Source organism: Varroa destructor, unplaced genomic scaffold (genome assembly GCF_002443255.2).
Source record: "Varroa destructor unplaced genomic scaffold, Vdes_3.0 BEIS01000007.1, whole genome shotgun sequence".
Classification (NCBI taxonomy): Eukaryota; Metazoa; Arthropoda; class Arachnida; order Mesostigmata; family Varroidae; genus Varroa; species Varroa destructor.
The window spans coordinates 10,754,969-10,777,378 of NW_019211460.1; the positions used below are offsets into that span (position 1 = coordinate 10,754,969).

General features: G+C 39.4%; 1 protein-coding gene across 3 annotated transcripts; it reads right to left on the minus strand.

The window, feature by feature from the left end:
• Positions 1-125: 125 nt before the first annotated feature.
• Positions 126-22,291, minus strand: LOC111254259 (uncharacterized). Of its 3 annotated transcripts, none has more exons than XR_015316540.1 (3): positions 21,621-22,291; positions 911-1,064; positions 126-544 (listed from the first exon to the last, which is right to left on the minus strand). XR_015316540.1 is itself a non-coding variant. In XM_086974325.1 (3 exons), the coding sequence occupies exons 1-3, from the start codon at positions 7,226-7,228 to the stop codon at positions 414-416; spliced, it is 426 nt and encodes a 141-aa protein (XP_086830451.1). In that variant the 5' UTR covers positions 7,229-7,493; the 3' UTR covers positions 126-413. The 3 variants fall into 3 exon arrangements, 2 of the variants coding, with proteins under 2 accessions (XP_086830451.1, XP_086830452.1); XM_086974325.1 differs by lacking the exon at positions 21,621-22,291 and adding an exon at positions 7,088-7,493; XM_086974326.1 differs by lacking the exon at positions 21,621-22,291 and adding an exon at positions 6,777-7,493.
• Between the last annotated feature and the right edge of the window lie 119 nt (positions 22,292-22,410).

Below are 22,410 nucleotides of genomic sequence, written 5' to 3' on the forward strand. Positions count from 1 at the left end.
TGGATGTTTTACATGTTTAACGTTTCAGATTTTGTGAGGTGCATCAGAATGTACCTACAAAACACATACGTCACCAGTCAAACGAGGATTCGAACCGTAGAGTAATACAAACAAGAAACGTCACGTAAAAATATTGGCATTCGCTTTATTTTTGTCAGCTTACGTAATAAACAATTAGTATAGTGACGGTCAATGGTACTATATAAATATTATCGTTTTTAGTTCAATTACTTACTACGATTTCCTTTATGACTGACTGGCCATCTTTGTAGCGTTTTTGTGCACGTTCATGCAGATTGTGGCTCTTTTTTCTTGTAGATGAAACGCGAATACGCGACCAAAAAAAGTGTTCTTAACAAAAATAGCCTGCAGAAGAAGCCGTATCAGAGCCAAATTAATTGCAAGTGGTGACTTTACAGTTGTTCATTAAATGACGTGTTCAATTTACCTGCAATAAGCTCTTTTGGTGTTCTTTGTGGATTAACTGTGAATGATTTTCCCGTATGCAAAAACAGTTCCGAACAAGCAAGGCATACTGCGTTGCCTGTAATGAATGGGACAATGAGAGTGACGCAGTACTGCACGATTAAAATGGGTAAAAGAGCAATAATGGCCAGTTTGTAAAATTTGTCTATATTTATTCGAAAACATACGAATAGATTATTCGTATAACGGTATATTATTCATATATCGTTATTTTCATGTTGTTCATCATCATGTTAACGGCTCAGCATTTCATTAATACGAATATGTAGCGAAATTAATATTGCTCTTGAATAGAAGTATTGAGTTCGTGTCGTGGTCGTAATCGTTATCTCGATGTAAATCGACTGAAGAAGGCCATCGTTTTCGAAGCTTCATCAGCGATCATAATGGTAGCAGTAACAGCGAATAGTAAGCTATCACCAACCTAGAACGAGGACTGCAAGTGCTGCTGGATGAAAGAGTATACCGACATACAAGCCGATCGCTGTCGAGATGACCACACCGGCTGCTAGGAAGTACGTTAGATAAGGCTTTTCATTTTCGTCCTCTTCCAGCTCCAGTGGTACTTGCTTCTCCTCCTAAAAATGAATTGTATAGTAATCAATGAATTAGCGCTGATGCTCTTTGACGAAACTAGTTAATGGTAATCTTAGTAAGTATATAATATATTTCACGAATCATATGGTAAGCATCGGAGCTCTTATTTTATGTTAAGCGTGGATGGTTAATTAATGGACGTGCAATTTTCACTGTCTGTGTAGAAATTCAGTCGAAGTGAACATAGTAATTATGTTTTACATTGTAAAACAGTTACTCTTGACAGGAAACAACAAACTTCCTAGGTATTTACCATGCTCCTGTTATCATCTTTCCTCATTGAATTTATGAAACCGGTTGCTGCAACGATCGCACTAACGCTACTTATTACAACGTAAGTACTTTCATATACGTCCATTGAAAGTTACTCTTCTACTATTTCTTTAACTTTGTTCATATTTATTGTTTGTATCACCCGGTTAGTTCTGTGGTCAGTCCCTTGTTAGTTCAAAGGCACAATAAGCAATGAAACAATTTCTTTTACTTCGAACGCTCCATCAATCAGAATTTCTATGTCATTCGAAGGTACGGCGATAGCAATAGCTACCATGCTGTTTGTTCCGGAGGCGTGTATATGTAGAATATATATTTTCACATTTCATTTACCAGTAATGGCCAAATTACATCCAGTTTGATAGACATTATTTCGACGGCTTCTGCATTACATCAGGTCAAAGAAGAGTGTCGAGGGAAATTACGCTCGCCACTATCTTTGTATGTCATTTTTTTCTTTACAATGCACGGCAGTCACCTCAGCTTTCACTGCTTACTAATAAACTGATTCGTCGTACTGTATAGTTTTAGCTTCAAGCAGAAAAATGCTTTCACACGACAGGCGTTTTCAGAAAAACGGAGAAAGCCACCTTTTACTTACCTTTGGTATTTACATAAAATGGGATAAATTTGAAACAACCTATTATGTTAATAAATCATATCGATACAAATACCTGTCGATGCTAAAGTCACCAAAAAACGGCACTGCTGCGCCAATAAGCGCGTTCTTAGGATGCCGTCAAGTAACATTCTTTTAAATTGAGGTGCTTTTTGTTGTCTTTGGATTTGTGGCAGTAAATTTTTCCCTGAGTTGGAAACCTTAAACACAGACACTTCAATCAGCTAATTTCTTCGTAAGTTTATTGATATTTATCTTCATTTTCGGAGTAAATTCTGTCGAATGGTATTTATAAACGACACCTTACGTTACGGCTGAATTCGACTGTCCTCTTTATCCTTAAGCACAAACATACATATCAAAACGTGTGCTTAATTTATTCTCCTTATAGTTTATAATTAGTTTTTCTTTTACTACGTCCCAAATAGCCATTCGCCCTAGTTTAAACATGCTCAAAATGTTTCTTTCTATCATTTTTGAAGTTTTTATAACGTATTTTCAATTTCGTCAATATTTAAGGCAGTTCACTGAGGTGTAACATCGTTATTTGCCAAGGGATTAATAGTAACAAGTAAATTACCATAAATTAATATACGCTATTACATTCAGCATTTATATTTTAGTAGTACAATTATGGTATAATAATAATAATAAATATAAGAATGGTCCAATATCCGCTAACAAATGCTAAGACGCTTTGTGCCGGAATCTCAAGTGACGGTAATAATCGACCCTTGAGATTGCACTATACTATTAGATCGACCTTTTTGCGTTTGCTTGGTACCAACAATTTCTCTAACTCCCTTTTACCTAACTTATTCTGAATAAAATATTCCCTATTATTTTTTACCAGTTCCATAACTTTATCCGCGCATCTGTCGGCAGTGCACATCGACAAAATGCGTTTTCGACACCTTCTGATCTATGCATTTCATCGAACCTGAAACACTACCGAACCGGCTCGGGACATTCGTTTTATGTACGTGGTACATTTACCTTATGCACGGTAACAACGCTGCTATAGCTACAAGTACTGCTCAAAAATGGTCTGCCAAATTTGAAAATGGTGTTTGAGTGTCAGAGGGTGTCCTCTTTTTTTTTAGCCGACCATCTGGGTTCGATGACGACCATCTGGAAGATGGTGTTTTAAGGGAAGGCGGCAGACAAACAAATCGAAAACTAGCCAGAAAAAGAAACGAGCCACACGACCATCGTTAGCCACGCCAGAGTCTTTAGATTTCGACAGAAACTTGAAGCTTGGTTATTTCATAAACTTTCTGAATTACAACTTAACGCTATCTTTCAACATCTCGCCTGGTATTATGCGTCACGCGGTCACAATAACCAATTTCTGCACTACAGGAATTCCTACAGGCAATGAAGTAAATTAATTAAATCGGCATGAATGGTTCTAAGAGACAAGCGTATCGCTCAGCACCCAACCCAATTTTCATCCCAAGAGAAGGGCTTCTTTTGTATCTGATGGAATTGCAAGGGTTAAATTCGCTCGGAGTTTTTTCTTACGACCTAGACAATTTATCGGTACGCTTATTTAGTCCTGTTCCGTCAAATCAACCGAACCGTTCCAGGAAGAAAACTTCACACATGAGGCCGGCTCATCCTGTTCTGACAACGCGGAGTTACACAAGGCAAGGTCGTCAGTTACCTTTCTGGACTTCAAATGGATGGTTTTTATTGTATGTTCTCCGGACCTTGCGTTGATGGCTTTTTACCTTTTGTGTTTCACTGGCAAATTAAATCCAGAAACACACATTTAACAGTAAATTTTTCAACATCAAACTCGAAAGTTTCTAGCGAAATTTTGAACGTAAATCTATTGACAGATGACAGAATATCGTGGGCAACAAAAGGGAATACAAAATACAATGTAAACAAAACGCATGGCTACAAGAATAAGAAATTTAGGATTCTTCAATTGGTGGAAAACGCGCCAGAAGTTCAACCTACTAAAGACAAACCGACAGAGATACACCGAGAATCTGATAGATAATTAATGGTATCGCTACCTATCATGGTGTCATCTGTTAGTAGTATTGGCTTATTTGGAGCGTAGCTAAGTGCAGTATGCGAAAATCAAAGAAAATGAAGATCCACACTAGACATAGTTGAATGATTAACAACATTTATAGTGTTCCGGCTCATCTGCTCACTTTCTTAGGAAAAGAGAGAAAAGAAAGAAAGAAAGGAAAAAGAAAATCTTTTTCGGTTCTGAATTTCCCTTTTGGTATACGCATTGGCATAGAATTATTTCCGTTTTTCATGAGGAAAGAGTTCCCCCCTCGGTAATTATGTGTAGATATGGAGGCGCTGAACTCCTCCGCATCCACCGCAAACTCTCTACATATAAGGGCAACCCCTGAGCCGGCAGTGGCCCCGCTGTTCGTGGCGTCTCCATTATTGCTAACAAACCACACAATATAAATGTTCACGTTGGTTATCTGTCTGTAGAAAGTTTGAGAGGGGCTATTTATGCTATATTTGTGCCTGCGCACAAAGTATCTGGTCTATGACTTTTATGATTATTGCTTTATCAAACCCAAAATTCTTGCAAAAGTTATCGTCGTCCTTTTTCCGGATGTGCTTTCAGTCACATATAATTAGACGTAAACAGGGAGTTGATTGGCAGAATGGTCTCTATATAAGGTCGTAGCTTCGTGCTTGCTAGCTTTTAAAAATATAATATTTTAGCAATCGTTTTCTGAGTTTAATTTTGAAGCTGGCCTCAGATTAGAAGTAATACATTTAGAGCTTAAACATGATGCTGAACCCATGTCCTATAAGTTAAACACAGTTGCCCCTAAATTTGAAGCCGAACTACAGAGATAACTTTGTAATTGTGCCATATAGTAAGTAGCTCACATAGATGGACCTTGCGGAAGTATACAAGCAGGTCAGAGAAATATTATTACGCTTTTAGGACAAGTAACATGATAATCGCTGAACTGTACAAGTAAACGTAAAGATAAAAATTCAGTAAGATTCTTCCTATTCTTCTTACTTTATGATAGACAGTAAAAGATATATTTTTTATATTGATATCCACGAGCGAGTCATATCGTATAAAATTTTTAGTGAAAATAATCTCTGATTCACAAAAGAACTTATCATTAGATAACGTGTATTAGAAGTACAAAGATAGCGCAGTGTTCGTTTTCGCCGTATCTTCGTTATCTAATTGCTAACTTTATTATGGCAGGTGTGTTACTCGTGGTGAAGCTCAATTTGGTTTATTACTAGTAGGCAGTGTAATTATGTTTACATTGTTTCAAACTGACGCTATCAATTCATATTTTGTTTACCTCAAAACTGAGTTTATTTGTGTTAATAAATTGTCGTCTTTGTGTTTATATATGTGTGTTTATATATCGAAAATGTGCCTATTTTCCTAGCTAGATGGCTTCCAAGTCCCATATCTGATACAATTTGGGTTGCGTCGTGCCGCCGCTGGTTCGATTTGAGGGCTGAGATTTGGTAGTAGTAGAGGTCCTGTAACTTTTGGAATACCTTTTCTCAGACTAAAGATAGAAGACCTTGAAAGTTGTTGAAATTTCTGTAAAAATTGTTATATTTTACAATATCATTAGGGTAAAGGCCAAGTCTCGTAAAAAAGTTCGGCGTCATGGTCAGGACGCGGTATCGCACAAAAATGACTTAAATATGATCCTGTCACTTTCATTCTGGAAATTCTGATGTGAATTTTGTTTCTCGTAGTGTTCGATTAGTTACAGAAAAAGTTGATGAAATCACTGCTAAAGTTAAGCAAGACACGTGAGTAACTGTAATTTTTCAAAGAAAATAAACATCAACAACCAAATAAGTTTAAACAAGTTAAAAAAAAAACTGGCAAAGAAACATACTCGATCGTCTTTCCACTTGCGAGATTCTACCGAAATCGAGTAATTTCTAAAGCGGTTGATCAGAAGTAAGTTACATATAATAATAACGTACAAATTAAAAAAATAAAAATGTGCCCCACAATCTGTGGCAAAGCCCAGACCGACACCAAGGAAGGTGTCGCTATGTATTAGATTGGGAAGGAACCGTGCATTATGGGTCGCTATTTAGTAAAACGATTGATTAAGGCCTCTACTGTCAACAACTAACAAGATCACAATAAATCATTGAAAAAAATGACCGCAACTAGGGAACAGAAGAGGTGTCAACTTCGACCATCTTTAGGTACGCACGCATGCTTAGATATTCGGTAAAAAATGAAACATCTTCGATCGTAAATCGTAATTCATTTGCTATACAGACAGGATCTTGGGCCATCAGACTATTATTTGTCTCGGCCTGTGCAGCGTTCTCTTAATGGCATTAATTTAGTTTTAATGTAAAGGTGCAAAGATCAATTGTAGCAATTTTTTTGCTCAGAATCCACAAAGTAATTGAACTGTGATATTGTCAGCAAAACGGCAAAGGTTTTTGAGTTTGATAAAATAAAACGGTCAATATTTTTTCGACAACTTAGTGCTAGTTCGAGAAATGAAAATTTTTTTAAAGGAACCTGATAGTTTGAGAGCATGCCTAATATGCTCATATAAATATGATGGCAATGAAACACGTTAGCCCGGTTCAAGTGTACCTATACTCAGATGAGTACCCTTAATCAAATTGTTATGGTTAAGTATCAATCACGCTGTGCTTGGCTTTAAAAGTGGCATTACGACTACATGAATTTAATAACATCTAGTGAGTTCTTCTGAGTTTCACAAACTGGCGCGTTTAATTATTCTGATAATAATATAGCCCTTTATTGTAGATAGAATATAGTACGTACGCCTTTTTTGGATCCCATTGAATATGACGGCAAAATACTACGTCGTCGGCTCCGGAGTCGAAACTCGTCTCTTGAAAAGGTCAACGATACCTTTCAGATGAGGAGAGTCGCAACGCCAGTGATTTAAGTTCAACCCATATCGATGTCTATGCTAGAACGGTTACCGAATATCGGTCGGTCTGTTGCAGCGTGCCGCACTATACCACGCTATTTAATCCTCGAGTCAGCGAATCTCACTCAACTGTACGTTTAATTGACAGTGATTTCTGTGTATTATTATAATGCTACAACCTACACGAGAACAAACGTACGAAGTAAAAATTCGAAGTTCTGCTTGCAACGGTTGTTGTTGAAGTACTCGTGCGGCCGTGTACGGATGGCAAGGTACTTATTATTTGTTTGCCAGTATGACTGGGTCGTATGGCCGAGAATAAATGCCACAAGCGATGCATGCCAATTTTATTCCTGCATCCTGCACGAGCCCCGATCGGTAATTATTCTGCTGCACAGTTGCATCGTACCCTATCGAGCATAACAACAAACGCATAAGGACTCATACATATGTAGCCGCTAACACTGAGTAAGTGGAGCTCAGATTGATTGGCAAAGAGGGATGTAAGGGACCAGATGCGCCGTTGCTCAGACACGATACAACGCCAGCAACGAAATATATTCGGCGATGAGCTATATAACTTGAAGACGACGTATTGATACTGATTCATTAAGAGCGGGCTATAAGAGTTACCCGCTAAAAACGAAGCGGCGGTATCGGCAATAACTGATCGTAAGCAAATGAATCTGTGATGCTAATGACACAAGTGCGCCTTAGGCAGTTAGGAAAGAAGCGGTCTGTAGACCGGTCCGTGTCACATTGGTAAATAGGTAACCGATCAGCTGATGATGACGCAAACGACAGTGGCAGTAGCAAAATGGAGCGATATCGCGTTCAAGCATACCTTGTTCTACTCGGAACTTATTAACATGGAGCGGACGAACTGCTCACGAGTTCTACAAGCTAGGTCAAACAAATTTAAAGAGCAATAAGACCATAGCTAGCCAGGCTTATAGTATTACTTTTACTAAACTACTAAAAAAGTGAAACAGTACGGACCGTAATAGCAAATAGCGACTATTATAAATAAGATTATTATAGAATAAAGTGTATTGAGCTTCCTAAGTTCAACGTGTCGAAAATTTAATTATACCCTTTCGTTTCAGGCTTATATCGAACGCTACTATTGGTCCTGCTGATATAATACAGCATATTCGCTATAATGATGGGACCTTCAAGGGGTGGAATTATATACCGTTCTATTTTCGTCTCCAAAAGCTCTACGAGTGGCTGTCTTGTGTGAAGTCACAGTTAATGTAGATTTGTTTGCTGAGTAGCGAATCATAATTGTTTCGGTGTAAAAGCTGTGGCTACAGATGAAGGCGGTCGCCTCTTGATGAAGTCGTAGCAAAAATAGCCTTTTTCCTGACAGCCATGCCGAGCTAGGTCGATTTAGATTCTGGATTGGATTCTGGATAGTTTCTTCAAAAACAGAGACAAAAATGAAACCGATCACTTGAACCAGGCCCAAATCACTGGGTTTGTCATGTGCAGACTCTGAGACCGCTTACATGCTTGTACTTCATCGTTCTTGATGACTCTAAATTGTTTACTTTCGAAATTAACGTTTTATTATGTAGCTGGCTAAAAATTACTAGCAGTGAATTAGATCAAATACGCCAATATTAGTTTCTGCGATAATAAACTAAAATCGAAAACAGCTTGAAAATTCTAAATTCCTATGAATGGGTCTACCAGTTCAGTGTGAACATTAAGAAAAATCATTAATTATAATGGTTATTATGGTAGTATAAGAATGGCTTATTTGTGGGTGTGCTGAATACTGATAATATGCGTCCTACCGGCGCGCCGTCAAATCATTCGATTCTTTTAGCGTAGAATCGCCAATTAAATACATAACAATTTCTCCGCCTTATAAGTTGGACACATCCCATAGACACTGGATCATTATTTAACTATAATTATACTTAAAAACGACTATTTGACGTCAAAAACAGTATGACGATCATTTATGAGCTACATGAGGTCGCTATTCGTTGGTTCATCTGTTTAGCAATGATTGCTATCACAGAAAAACCATTCGAAGTTGTAACGAAGGGGGGTTTTAAGCCGACGAATTATCAAATAGAAAGGTAAGCCGCAACTCAAGCCTTTATTCGCGAATAATAATATATTTCTCTATTTTTCTTGGCCTGCAAGCAAACTATTCATTGAAGAGTTTTTTGCCGCTTTTTCGAATATTGATGATACGAAAGAATAGCTAACGCACTTTGCCATTGGCCTCATTTTGTTGAAGCGATATGCTCTAAGCAAATGGTATGAGCGATACGGCGCAACTGAAACATTTTGTTCAAAGAAACATCTACTATATATTCAATGTCGTGCTAATAGAAAGATGCTGGCTTTAGCACAAAAGTAATGCTATGTAAACGCATTTCTGGCGTTGATTCTTTTTGCTAACCCAGGCCAATCTATCGTAACATTTGGAAGCAGGCAGGACATGACAAGCAACCGTGCATGCGCTGATGAATTTCTACTATTCAACAGGCGACAGGCAAACCAGCATCACGGTACCCAAGATGTCTGCTGTCTCGAACGCGCCTCAGGACTCACCTGATTGCACAACATATGAGTCGACATTTCGGCCTGATAAGCTAAACTAGCCACTGCAAATAGACAAAATATATAGGAGATGATTTATAAATGTTCTGATCTTTATTATGGGTAAAATAATATCGCAATGGTGTTACTGTTTCTCGTCTTCCATTACGCGGACACATACAACCACATAGTACTACATACACATATGTATACATAATGATATATGGATACGCAAATCGACAGGTGTTTCATATTTCTTAATTAGATGCCAATTTCTAAATGGCTGTCGGTGGGTTGGCTAAGAAAAATTAAGTCCATGACTATATACGACCTATAGCCGTCTTAATGAGTATCGGCCTAAATCCGTTGACAATGATAGAGTTGGTCTCAGAGCCAGAGCAAGCTTAATTAAGGAACCCAAACTACGCAAGTTTCAGTTGAAACCGATATGCACTGTATCACCTCAACATCCGTAATGCAGCCAGGCGTTAGACAGACTAGGCTGAATGAGCGGAAAGAAAGTTACGGCCTCCTTTGGCGACATCAAGGAACAGGTCGAAAGGATGCGCTGCAAGAGAATAACGGAAGGACAAGCTCGAGACGAGTATGAATTCGATGTCCTGCAGTCGGTTCTTGCGGGACAACAGGGCACAAGACCACGCCCAGGAATTAGCATATCCGGGGAGATGGGGAGCCCGACCGTAGGATAGACCGGAACGTAACAAACGAGATAATAGCCCAACGCCCGCTCCTGCAAGCTATAGTTTCGAAGTAATATTAAACTATATTCCGAACCAAAGCCCAAGTTTTCGAGGGGTCTAGGGTTTAGCGGATGAGAGTTCCTCAGTATCTGACAAACAACATAGTTGTAGGGTCTGGTCTGCATAATGCATTTGCCCTCAACGTCCAAAGAAAAGGTAGACAAGCCTGGATTAGGCCTGCTTTCACTCTCGTTACCTTATTTCGGCTTTCCTCGTGTCCGGCGCTGGCAACTATAGACCCTTGCTTTACAGTCAGTCATACTTTCTCCTTCTAGTACATGCGCATGTAGTTGCATTCTGAGGCTTTCCATATTGCCGATTTACAAATGCAGAGGGCGCGCCGCACGGAGAAGCTTTTCCTTATTCGTCTGCCTGTTAGCTTGCTCCTTCTGCGTGGTGTTTGTATTACGAATTTATTTTGTTTCGTGTTCGATGTTATACTAGCGGTCGGGGCCAGTTGGCTTCCTTGGCTCAAGGCTCTGCTGCTGCCGACCAGAAGTTCTGGTGGGTATCTACGAGCGGAGGACAGTAGAGAGCGGACATGCAGCAGCCGCCGCTAGAGCAGAATTTTGTGCTCACAACAATTGTGAATCATTATTGTGTTACAAAAGAGTTAGTTAATCTAAATAGATAATCGATAACGTTACGCGCACCGATATTTACTAAAATCATTCTGCTTAGTCTCAGCATAAACATTTGTGATTCTCTTTACGTATCTGACAAGGGACGAACGATTCGTTCTCAAATGCCCTCTGTCGCGCAAACGTTTGCACTTGATGCGAGCGCAACGTGACGAGTATATGCTTCTCAAAGACCTAGAAGCCAACAGAATATACCAGGGCTTTTAATGCTACAACAATGCTTTTTTACATATCAACCGTATCATGTCGTCATGCCAAGTTGAATGTTGTCATGGCACTATTACGCCGGGTGTATGTCATCTTAGCGCAGCTGGTATTTTTTGAAAAGATGTGACCCATGTTTTCGAGAGAAAAAGCAATTTGCTATATAAGTTTAAATAAACTCAGGCAAACCAACCTGTTTTCTCGGCCACCACTTCGATTTCCTTCCTATGCCTTATAACAACTAATCAAGTAGTAGGATTGGAATGCTTAGCAAATCCGTGAAGCTGAAAGTTAGATCAATAATATTAGGCAAAAATATTATCTAGCAATAACTCCAAAGGCTATGTAGCGTTGGAAGCTAGGATCGGCAGTAATATAATGATAAAGATATATTGTTGCAAGTCTTCTTCACAGAAACCTGCCGAAGAACGTCTAGTCGAATTATTACCCGATATACTTACCACAGTATCAGTGATGCTTGAAGCTTAAGCAGGCAGCACGTTGGCTCGTAGCCCTAATAACCGCTGTGAGGAGTTACTTCTATATGACCAATTACTGTTAAAATGATTACTTTTCATGGACTAATGATTGGATCTGAGACCACTATCTCGCCATTTTGGCTCGAAATCATTAGGTAACCACTGTCTGTTCCACTGATATAGTGATTAATTCCTGTTGTCTCGTCTATTAAGTCTAATTTCACTTCCGTTCCGCCCATATAATCCAGTGAAGCAATCGCCGATATTGAACTGGAGATGGTGGAAGCGTCAAAGCCAGGATCATTTATGGAAAAAAAATGACAGCAAATACCTCGTAAATGGAAGTAACCGTATTCTGTCTGGTATCTATGCGTAGCGAATAGCCTTTTACATATTATTAAGCGCATTATGAACGATGAACTAATAGTGTGAAACAACCTTAAGGGCCTGATCGTGCGGCTTCTTCGCGCTGCGAAAAGGACTAGAACCGGCGCTTGCCAGCACTCGTTACAACGTAGTGCAATAATTAGATAATAAGGGGCCTATCTATAATGCCTATGTATATCGATACGTAATCATTCTTAATATGTTAATAGCATTTGTAATTTCTTTAGATGGCGTTCTGATATCAGTTTCTGTCAAACAGCTTGGTCTTTAATGTCTAGCGATCTACAGGCTCTTAGCAGGGCTATAAAACTCATGACATAGTGCCTCTTGGTAACTATCGGATTGTTTGTTAGATTGTTGTTCAGTTGTCATAGATATTTCCACTTGGTTGGCCATTTAGCATGGTTACCAGGCGTCTCTAGCGTCTTTGAAGTGGCAACGTTAATGCTGCAGACTCATTGTTGTAGAAAAGGTTTATTGTACTTACTGCTATGGTTGACTAGTTCGAGGACGGTAAATGAGAGGTAAGTTAATATAGAATTTGCGTGCCTTTCTGAAGACTACTAAGTAAACCAATTTCCTATGTAGGACCTTATATCCGAGCTTACCGTAAAGGATAAATAGCGACAACTTAGTTTATATCCTATCTTTTTTTGTTTTTTTTTAGGTTATTTCTAAAATTTTTGGCAATTTTTCGATAGGCAAAATCTCCTCGATTAAAATTCGAGTACGTCTTGCTCAAATTACCTTGACAGGTTTCCAACAGATTTATAAAGCGACTTAGCAATCATACAGACAGCTGTTAATTTAAATAATGATAATTTTCAATTCTTTTTATTTGTCCGTTAAATCTTTATTGCATTATTTGTTTTTGGCAGTCAGTTGTGCGGATGCTGAAATTTTACGTTTGAGTTTAAAAATATTTTTGTCACTGTAACATCTCGACCTCACGGAGTACCCAAAGGATGTTTGTTGTTGCTCTAGGGATAACGGCAATCTTCTATAGCAAAGCAGACGTGTGTTATAAATAGTGTCCATTATTTCTGTTGCTAAACCTTAACTACGGCTGGTATCCAATAATAAACATTTATAACAACATGGCTCGTGTTCATTCCTTTATCTACTTGCAACACAATCCGCCATTTACTAACGATATCATAACGGATGATGCTTTGCTGTTGTCCTTTTTATGGTTCAGTCTCTGTTTGGTCTTTCTTCTCCTTAATCTGTTAGCGTCGAATATTGCTGCTTTGAAACAAAATTTAATACATTCATTCATTCATTGAAATTATCCGCAGGAACACGAAAAATTATAGATTCGATATGTCCACGGCTGACTAACGTATTCATAACACCACACGGTGAAACCGGTTTAGTTCCCGAACGCATGGAAAGGTCGCCGCACCTGCCCGTTTTGATACGGTGTATGCTGAGCACAACAGTAATATCAACTGTTGTGAGAACTTCCCATGCACTCGAGTTCGGTAGTGACATACGCGGCCCAGCTACAAGTGAACGAATTTCAACGCTACACTATGACTTAAGGAAAGTTCAATTAAGTTGAGCTCGTCGACTAGCGGCTATCTAGTGTATTCTGTTTCATATATATATATATATAAATCAAGCAGTAAAATCAAAAAGTATAAATCAGCCGACAAAGCTAATCATATCATAACTCGGACATGAGTTAAGATATCAGAGAGAGAGAGAGAGAGAAATAGAGAGAGAGAGAAGCTTGGTATTAGGAAATTTATATAGAGGAATGTTTCTTTCTTAGAGAGACGGCACTTCGTATGAGAGACAAAAGATTTAGATGTGTCTCGCAGGTTCGGGCACAAATATTGTTCAGGGCATGGCTACCGTCACCCAAGGTAAATCAATATATTCGGATTGAACTGATTGGATAATGACCATACTGCTTTGAATGGTCTGATTGGTCATGATGTTGGAAAGTCAATCAAGCGATTTCTACTCGCGTCTGCAGTAGCGCATCTGCCTTTGTTCACACACACAGGCCTTCTAAGTGCACATCCATATTATTGTGCGGATACCCGCATCATCCCATCTTTAAACGACCTTCGGTCGCGCAGCTTCGCATTATCCTTCACACACTTCGATTCATAAAAACAACGTTTCTCGATGAAACTGTCAAGTGGCTAACGGTCGTTTATGTCTGTTGTTAACGGCTCTGTCTTGTAAGAAAAGAAACAGCGATGACCTGGCCAATTCGGCCGGCGCAATGGCCACCCCACGGACATCGGGACGTCTAGTCCAACCACTATGCGGATAAGCAACTCCGCGTCAACGCTTTCCGCCGGCTTTGTTTTTGCACTTGCAAGCTAAATAAACATCCAGATGGGTAAACCTTGAAAGGTCAGCTAACTAATTAGCTGCCTGCGGGAGTGGCACTCATTCGTCACCACGAAGGTTTTCTAGGACAATTATGGGTTTTTTTTTTAGTGAAACGAAAACACGCGCGCTAGTGATTATTTACGATGCATTGTCGGCCACGTTGGCAAACAACAGATGATAGAGTAGCACCTTTTTGAGATGTTGCATGGCGAACACAAGGGGTCCGCAATAGAGTATGCTTGGTAATAGGCAGTATACGTATATAGGATGACATATATTCTGTCACAAATGAGGTCGAATAAAAGATGTTAACAAGTTTAATAGAAAACAAAATGCCTCTTTGCTTCATGTCCAAAATCATATTCATTTTAAAAATAATTTGTATTACACATGTGTGTATATACCTTTGCCAAATTGTTTCGGGTCCTTACTCCAGTCTACATTTTTCGTCAACCTGTGGTGACATATATGTAGATATATGTTTACACTTCAAACTGTAGAGTCCATTGTTTTTGTCTACAAGACTATGACAGCTAGCCTTAAGGAGATGTTGAAGCGCTCGTTGTGTTTTCCAGCTGAGCTATTTGAAGAACTTTTTGAACAACGTATAACCCCGAAGGCGCCGGCCTAAAAATCTAGGCAGAAGTGTAGATGATTAAAAGTAATTGACGTACTTCAATTGTTTTTTTTGCGACTTGCCTGGAAGGAGGATAATTCGCTTGAAGTGTATTGCGAATTTATTAAGAACAGACGTTATTGCTCTAACGCAACTGACTGAAACATTACAATGAATCAATATGTCTATTGACTAAAATTCAAGCTTCGACAGATTTGTTTTTTTTTTTTTGGTTCCGAAATAAACAGGTCCAGATAGCAAATAGATTCATGACCAATTTTCTCAGGACAAGTTGAAACAGTCTTTCATTTGTGGAAAAAGCGTATAGGTAAAACTTTCAAGATATTACCATTGAGACGCGAACCTTGCTTTTCTCTAGTATGTATACCGTTGTTTCAAAGTTCATCCGGGACATTCCTATGACTATTTACCTCCTAGTAAAAATTCAGTAGAAAGTTGTTCCAATAAGATATATATGCATACGTACAATTTGACGACACAATTGCCTAAAATGTGGACGAAGGACATGTGTTCGTTTAACACGACTGCAGTTATAAGGCGTTTTTAACAAAACTCTGGGATCGATCGGATCTAAAGCTACAAGGGATACGATTGAAATCCCATTGGCAACATGTAAGTCTTGTTTGTTTTTTGCGAGACTGGACCCCATCGAATTATCCAAAAGTGGATAAAACTTTAAAATGAATGTACGATGCGACATATATGCTGTTCAATAACACGATTAAAGTGTAATATCATATTTATAATACTTTGTTTTCGGTATCCCTGAAAACAGTCTTTACGATTTTCATCAAGAAAAAACACTACACATTAACGTAGGCAGTTTGATTTATTTCCACATAGGCTCGAAGATGTTTGGCACCCAACGATGACTTCTCGTGCAATGCCGGTAGTTGGGTGCTGTCAAATACCTCTGAGAAACATCTATGTGTGTTCTGAACAGCGACAAATGGGCTAAAGTCAAGGTGTGGGTATTGACCCACAATATTCCTATGAGTTAGCTCCATTCCAGTCATTGGGAAAACGTAGGCACAGCTTAAGGACGAAGCTATTACGTACAGTTTGCAAAGCCTGTCATGCGCAGATAAACAGAAATAGGCCAGAACGGTCATTTTCTTCTTATACATATTAAGATGCTATGGTCGTATTTGTTTGTAAAAGGTTTTTTGTGCTCGTATGAGACTAATGGGCTCCTTGACAAGTCATTGCATATGCTTGTTGGCTCAAGCTATCAAGTCATGCGTTTGTCTACGTTCTTTCAAATCGCTGGACGGCTATTGTACATCTAAATGTAGGCTTACGAATACGTTGTTAGACGCGCTTTCTCTATTTTTGGAAAAGACGTCCAAATCGTGCGAGAAAAGCATGTGTTCCAGGTGTTATTTAAAACGATTTTAGAACCCCTATATCGAAGGCGACATTTCTAGAGCGTTTAATAGATGGATATTGACCTTATTTAAGGGTGAATCTGGAGTTGACAAAATTCGCAGGAGGAACCTGCGGCAGAACAATGGCTCTCTAGCCAATCAGCTAATTTCTTAATGGAATATGATATAGCTAATCATGATAGAAACGAAATCAAGAAATTCATTTAAAAAAAGAAGTTATTTACGAGTTTTTTTAATGGTGATCGCAGAAAAAGTCATATGACCTACTTTGTGTGACAAATTGGCCACTTTTATTTTTCGTATAAAAAAATTATATAAAAAAATGTCACTGCAATTTTTTTGCAAAGTATTATAATGTTGTGTATGGCTTGATTCGATGGCTTGCGACTCTTATCCAGAAAAGCTTTGTATGTGAAAATCTTTGTTTATACGAGGTCATGTACTAATAAATATGCTTCATCTGTAAAAAAATTTTTCTGCCATATTTTAAATGTTCAACAGTGCTGATTAATAGCCACTCGGAACTCGCGCCATTTTCTGTAAATAACATTATATGTATGTACAAACATTTTTCTGATTTCCTGGGAATAAGCCCTGGCGTCAGGATCTTCGTGATGAGAAGCTGTTTATGCAAAGTAGTAGGAAAAATACATCTCGATTGTTGATTTCGATTGCATTTATAGTCTACAGCCAAAAAAAAAAGTTGGCTTACCTCACATTTAAAGCGCGTCTGGTCCGCTGTCTACGGTGAGGTTGGAATTATTACTAAAAAATTTAACAGCTTGCTTGATCGAAGTTAATAAATCGGTAAAATTTGATAGACTGATAAATAATATCGCCATCCTTGCACCACATGGTGAAAAGCTCTATGTTGAGATACAGTTAGTAAATATTCAATCTGACCAGAGAGCACCTATTAATCGTCTCTACGCGCATCATTTTATAGGACAACTAGGACCGAATCAAATAGTATGCGCTAATCGTAAATAATAACGATATAAACTTCAATAGCGATAACAAGCAACGAGGCAAATATCCCGCTTAACGTTAGTTTTTTTTTTTTTTTATGGCCGTTATTTCCTAGGAACGTATTTGTATTCAATAAAATTAAATAAAGTCTTACCTAGATAAAGCTTGTCAAGTGGGTACTGTATTGTTACGTCTCAAATGGACGTATCCAAACTTTATTACAGTCAACCACTCAAGCTCACTATAACTATTTATGTGTGATGTATATTATGGGTCTGTATAATAAAAGATCTGGTTATGGGTGCGTTCGTTTGATGTAGACAGTGATCACTGTGAAATCGTTGCGCGGGAAGAAAAAAATGTTTTGAAATAATAATAAAACACATAAAATAAAAAATAGTATGAGGACCATTCTTTAATTAAAGAGCAATATGACTTCGTATTTAGAACGTCGAGGTTTACAATCTCGTTAAACACAAAAAAAAAAATGATAATAATAACTATACGGTTTTTCCCTCTGATATTATGCATATGTGACTCGAGCAAAGATTTCCCCTTACTTGCTCCTTTGAGAACATCAATTGCCTATGGATAACTGTTGCGTATTTAATAAGGAAAACACAATTATTCGATAATGGATAGTGTAGACAAAAATTACAAAATAGACAACGTTTATTCATATGAAACCCATGAGCTGTAAGGTCAATGGAGGCCTATTCCGTAGTTTTTCAAATGCAATGTTATCCTCTCATCTCAGGTTTAATTGCTTTTTTATCGAGCAATCAAGTCGTGGGATTGATACAATATTATAGATACCTCTCAATTTTTAATTTCCTTCTCTGCTTTTCTAATTTTATGCTGTTCTTCTTTGCTTGTATAGTTTTTTTGTTTTATGACTTTCGCCACAACATTACAGTAATCCCGGTTAATGAAGACCATGATAACCTTAACATTTTCTGTTCCTAAGTCAAAGGTACCTGCAGTTTTTCATGTATACATTTTTTTCTGCCTTTCCTTACGTCGGCGTTACCGATGACCACTGCGATTCTCGTTGTCTTGCCCTTCACCTGATTTCAGCCGGCCATCGTTATCGCCATTGCGGCACAAGTGCGGCAGGCGTTGCCAGTATCGTTCGCGGTTACCGCGAACGGCCAGGCAACAGCTCCTTAAAGCCGCTGGTGGCTCCTTTTGTGGCTGCGGCGTGCTATGACCGAGTCTGGGTACGATGAATGAGTGGAACGAGAGAGCACGATCGCGGTAAAGTACACCGCCCATTTTGATTCGTCGCCAAAGTCGCCGTGGCAGCTGGGTGACGCTAGTTCTTGCCTTCGTGACCTGTACCATTGCCTGCACTCATTGCGAAGCCTTACGCCGCAATCAGGCTTAATTAGGTCAACACGAAGGCCGACGCTAAGGATCTAACCGAAGATGCGTTTCCTTTGGGGTCTATTACCACTTTTGCTTCTTTTCTACTAGGGTCGCGCATCAACTGAAGAAACTCGGTCAGCAGTAGGAGCACCAGCAGCAAATGAGAAAAGGCACCCTACAACAATCTTCCTCTGGCAAGCCGTGAGCCACCACCTCGACCTTCGCTACCTGAAAACGATATATCTCCATGAGCTGAGCTGCACCGGGTTTCTGACTGCTTCTCATAGTTGCGTCGATTAGCGGTTCCCTTACGCCGCTTACCGGAATTCAGCAGTAAGGGATATAAGGGCTTTTGTTTTTTTCCTATAAGCATCCACATGTCCAGGCGAAGGCAAACACGAGAAAGAATAAATAAGAAAAGAAATGGAGAAAAGCATTGCTGTTGACAAGCTGGGAAACCCTAAAGGACCAACGATGACAAAAAGGCACGATAGGGGCATAGCGAGGGCGCACAAAACGTGAGCATACAGCACGTATAGGTTATGGAGCCAGTCAAAAGTCCGCCAATTGATAGAAAGAAGACACGCAACAGTTCCAAGTATCTTAGCGTCCCTTGCTTTTTCACTAAATTCGACACCGGCTCCACGCAGCGGCGGTTGTCTGATTCTGGCCAACACGACGCAATCACTCAACTAATACAGTTATTGATACAATTCTGCCATAAGCACGTTTATCAGCTGCGTGTAGAAGCGAATACAGTATGACAGCAAAGAGGAGCCAAGAAGTTGCAGAATTCTCTTAACTCCTTCGTGGTTATTTATTATTTTTGCGGACTCTCGCTACGTTTCCCAGCGTGTCGTTTGGCCCGTTTACGCGACCGACGTATATAAAGAGACGCTCTAGCCTCTTGTCACTTCATTAGGTCTGACCATTCCTAGGTCATGCTCATTGCAGCCTGCACTATCGTTAAGCTTTTCTTGATGTTGACACAGCGATAGAAGCCATTATAAATTGTATGTAAGAGCAAAAAAGCGATTTTGCGGGGTAATGTAAATCTAAGCGAACCTATTAATGGACAATTATGTAGAATTTTTGAAAAACTATGAAAAAAATTATTGGCATCACGACATACTTTTTTTTAATTATGGATCTCTATTAGAATGCGAACTCTATTCTGTTATGAGTGCTAATTAATTACGTTAATGTTTTAGCGTAGAAATAATTAGCGGTCATCAACTGTAAAAACGTTTTAAACAATTTGCTAGAATTATACAATTTTTTGCCATGATGATGCACAATGAACACTATTGTTTAACATTCTTACTCTAACTCACTAAAAATATTCACTGCCACGATAGGATTACTTTACCTTGTTTTATACGAACTTTCTTTAATAAGGTGCATGCTGGCCTAGGATAGGCTATGTTTGTAACCCTGTTTTGTGTTTATGGTACAAGTTGGATTAGTTAACTATAACTTCTTTTTATGCACAGAGCAAAGTTCTATGGAATAGAACAGGTGAGCACGTTATTAATCTCTCCAACTTTTTGAGACAATTGTACACAAGCAACAAAACTACAGAACAATAACCTTTAGGAAAAGCTCTGACGACTACACCTATAAAACTGTAGACTTCCTGTTCAATTGGCTTCAGGAAAGGCTATTCTACATTGCTAGAGAGAAATCAGGGCTGGTTTTATGATGAGAAATCTCTTATCACCACCTACGTTCCATTGAAAAAACTACTTTTGACACTTGTACCTACTACAAATTGATTGGAAATTTCACGTTGATTCACAACTAATGAAAAGCTTTAAAGCAACAATGCGAACGGCCGCGTTAGACTGGATCCGAACAATGTGAAATTTTTCTCATAATCTGTCTACTTCAGCCCAGTCTACGCGAAACCCACGCTTTTAATACCCCACACCCATTTTCCGCGCATAAAAATGTACTGTAGTAAACTTCTATAGCCTGATTTCGCTGTAGCAGTCGATAGTTATATCAGGACAAAACAATTAGAATTCACTTTTGACGTGTGTCTTGTTTTACTCATGGGATTTATGATTAAACTTGGTGGCGCAGTCACCATTCTGACCGTTTAATTTGCCTTATTCTTACCATCAAGGTATGTGTCTCGGCCTGTAACAAAAAAGCCGAAAAGGAAAAAGAAGTTGGAAATCGTTACAGATGCACTCACAGTTACATCCATAGTAGGACTCATAATACGGCTAGTGATAGTAATGCTATAAGTAGTGAGCATCTAGATCTTTCTTACGGGCTGGGTGGTATCAGTCATCGGTCCAAAGCACTATTTCTAGGCATCATGCGCAGATGAGCTGCCATAGAAGGAACTGACGGGTCGACGATTAGTTGGGATAAAGTAGGGCGCAGGCAAGTTCCTTGAAAGGTTAGTTCAGTACTACATAATTCAGGACGGCTATGCAGGACCGATATGCAAAATCAAATGACAAGATTATCTTCTAGTATCAGTTGTATAGCAGATAGAAGCCGTTACTTACTGCAGGAATTGGAGAATTAGACTGCTACGTATTCATACTATCGATTACCGATGCTAGTTGCAGGAACGCTGCATGCTGGCAAAGGCCGCTGGTGTATGATACCAATATCCAAGCTGTGCAGTTCCCGCGTTGCTAGCAGACCCCTTCGCGTTTCAAACAATCTGGCACAGAGTTTACTGAGGACAATATAGGATAAAGCCAACAGCCGTCAACATCAACCAAGCAATAGCCCTTACGGCAAAAGCAACTAGGTCTACTTCGTCCGAAGCCAGCGCGCAAACTAACACAAGTACTCAATGTACCTTTATGTATCGATACTGCTAGGTTGCCGTACATTCGAATAGGAATCGGCCCAGTTGCAGTTTAGATAATGTTCATCTTCATTTTCCATCTAATTCTGCTTGTCCACCCAAATAACCACCCAACATACATCGGTCTGCGAGCGGCGGGCCGGCTACTTACTCGGTCTCCTCGTGGCGAACCCCAGTGGCGACTTACTCGATCTATCGGCGTTGTTGATTTGAAATGGCGACGACAGAGCCTTTGCGACCTTCCGCTTCACTTCACTTTGCCTCTGGTGCGAAGAAAACGGCCAAGGGAAAAGAAACTCTGCTCAACGAGGGCAAAACTTACCGATCAGTAAAGGGCTGGCTCCTTTTCCAAAACTGGCCTTCCAAGACGTAGGCAGTAAAAATCAACGATAACTATATTTGCGTTTATTCCATAGAATAATCACTGTAAAATTCAATAAAATTCCGATCACGCACTCACTCCTTTAGGTCACCGCTAGTACACAGACGTCAACAACGCTCATGAATGAGTTGTTGTTATTGCAGGCGTGGTCTAACCATAAATACGACCGTAGTTGTATAGGAAACATGTGTATAAGCCCAGCCACATTTGCGGTGCCACGTAAACTGAACACTCTACTGGAATGGAAGCGACAAAAATAAAACGAGAAAGGAAGCAATCCGTTTGCAAACGTTTGAGGCCAAACGTCTTGACTGCATACCATCCAAGGATTGGTTAGAGGTGCCTGACTAGCTAACCATCAATGTCTGGGAATGTCGAACGGCCTATTGGGTATCGAGGCACACAGCTTCCCTGTAAAACTCTAGCCACTGGACGCCAAGCGGTGGCAGGAGGTGTGGCAAGCGGTATGGGCCCGCACTCATAAGAGAGGTTACAGGAGCAGCAGCATTCGGGCAAGAACCTACTGTACCCAATAAGCCGCAGGATTCTACAGTGTCCC

Bases quoted from the DNA above. Each gene is read 5' to 3' on its own strand.
- LOC111254259 (XM_086974325.1), bottom strand. From the start codon at position 7,228: ATGCATCGCTTGTGGCATTTATTCTCGGCCATACGACCCAGTCATACT. The intron at 1,065-7,087 runs GTACGTTTGTTC...ATTCATTTTTAG, and splicing joins GAACTTCGAATTTTTACTTC to GAGGAGAAGCAAGTACCACT. The intron at 545-910 runs GTTGGTGATAGC...CATTCATTACAG, and splicing joins ACTTGCAGTCCTCGTTCTAG to GCAACGCAGTATGCCTTGCT.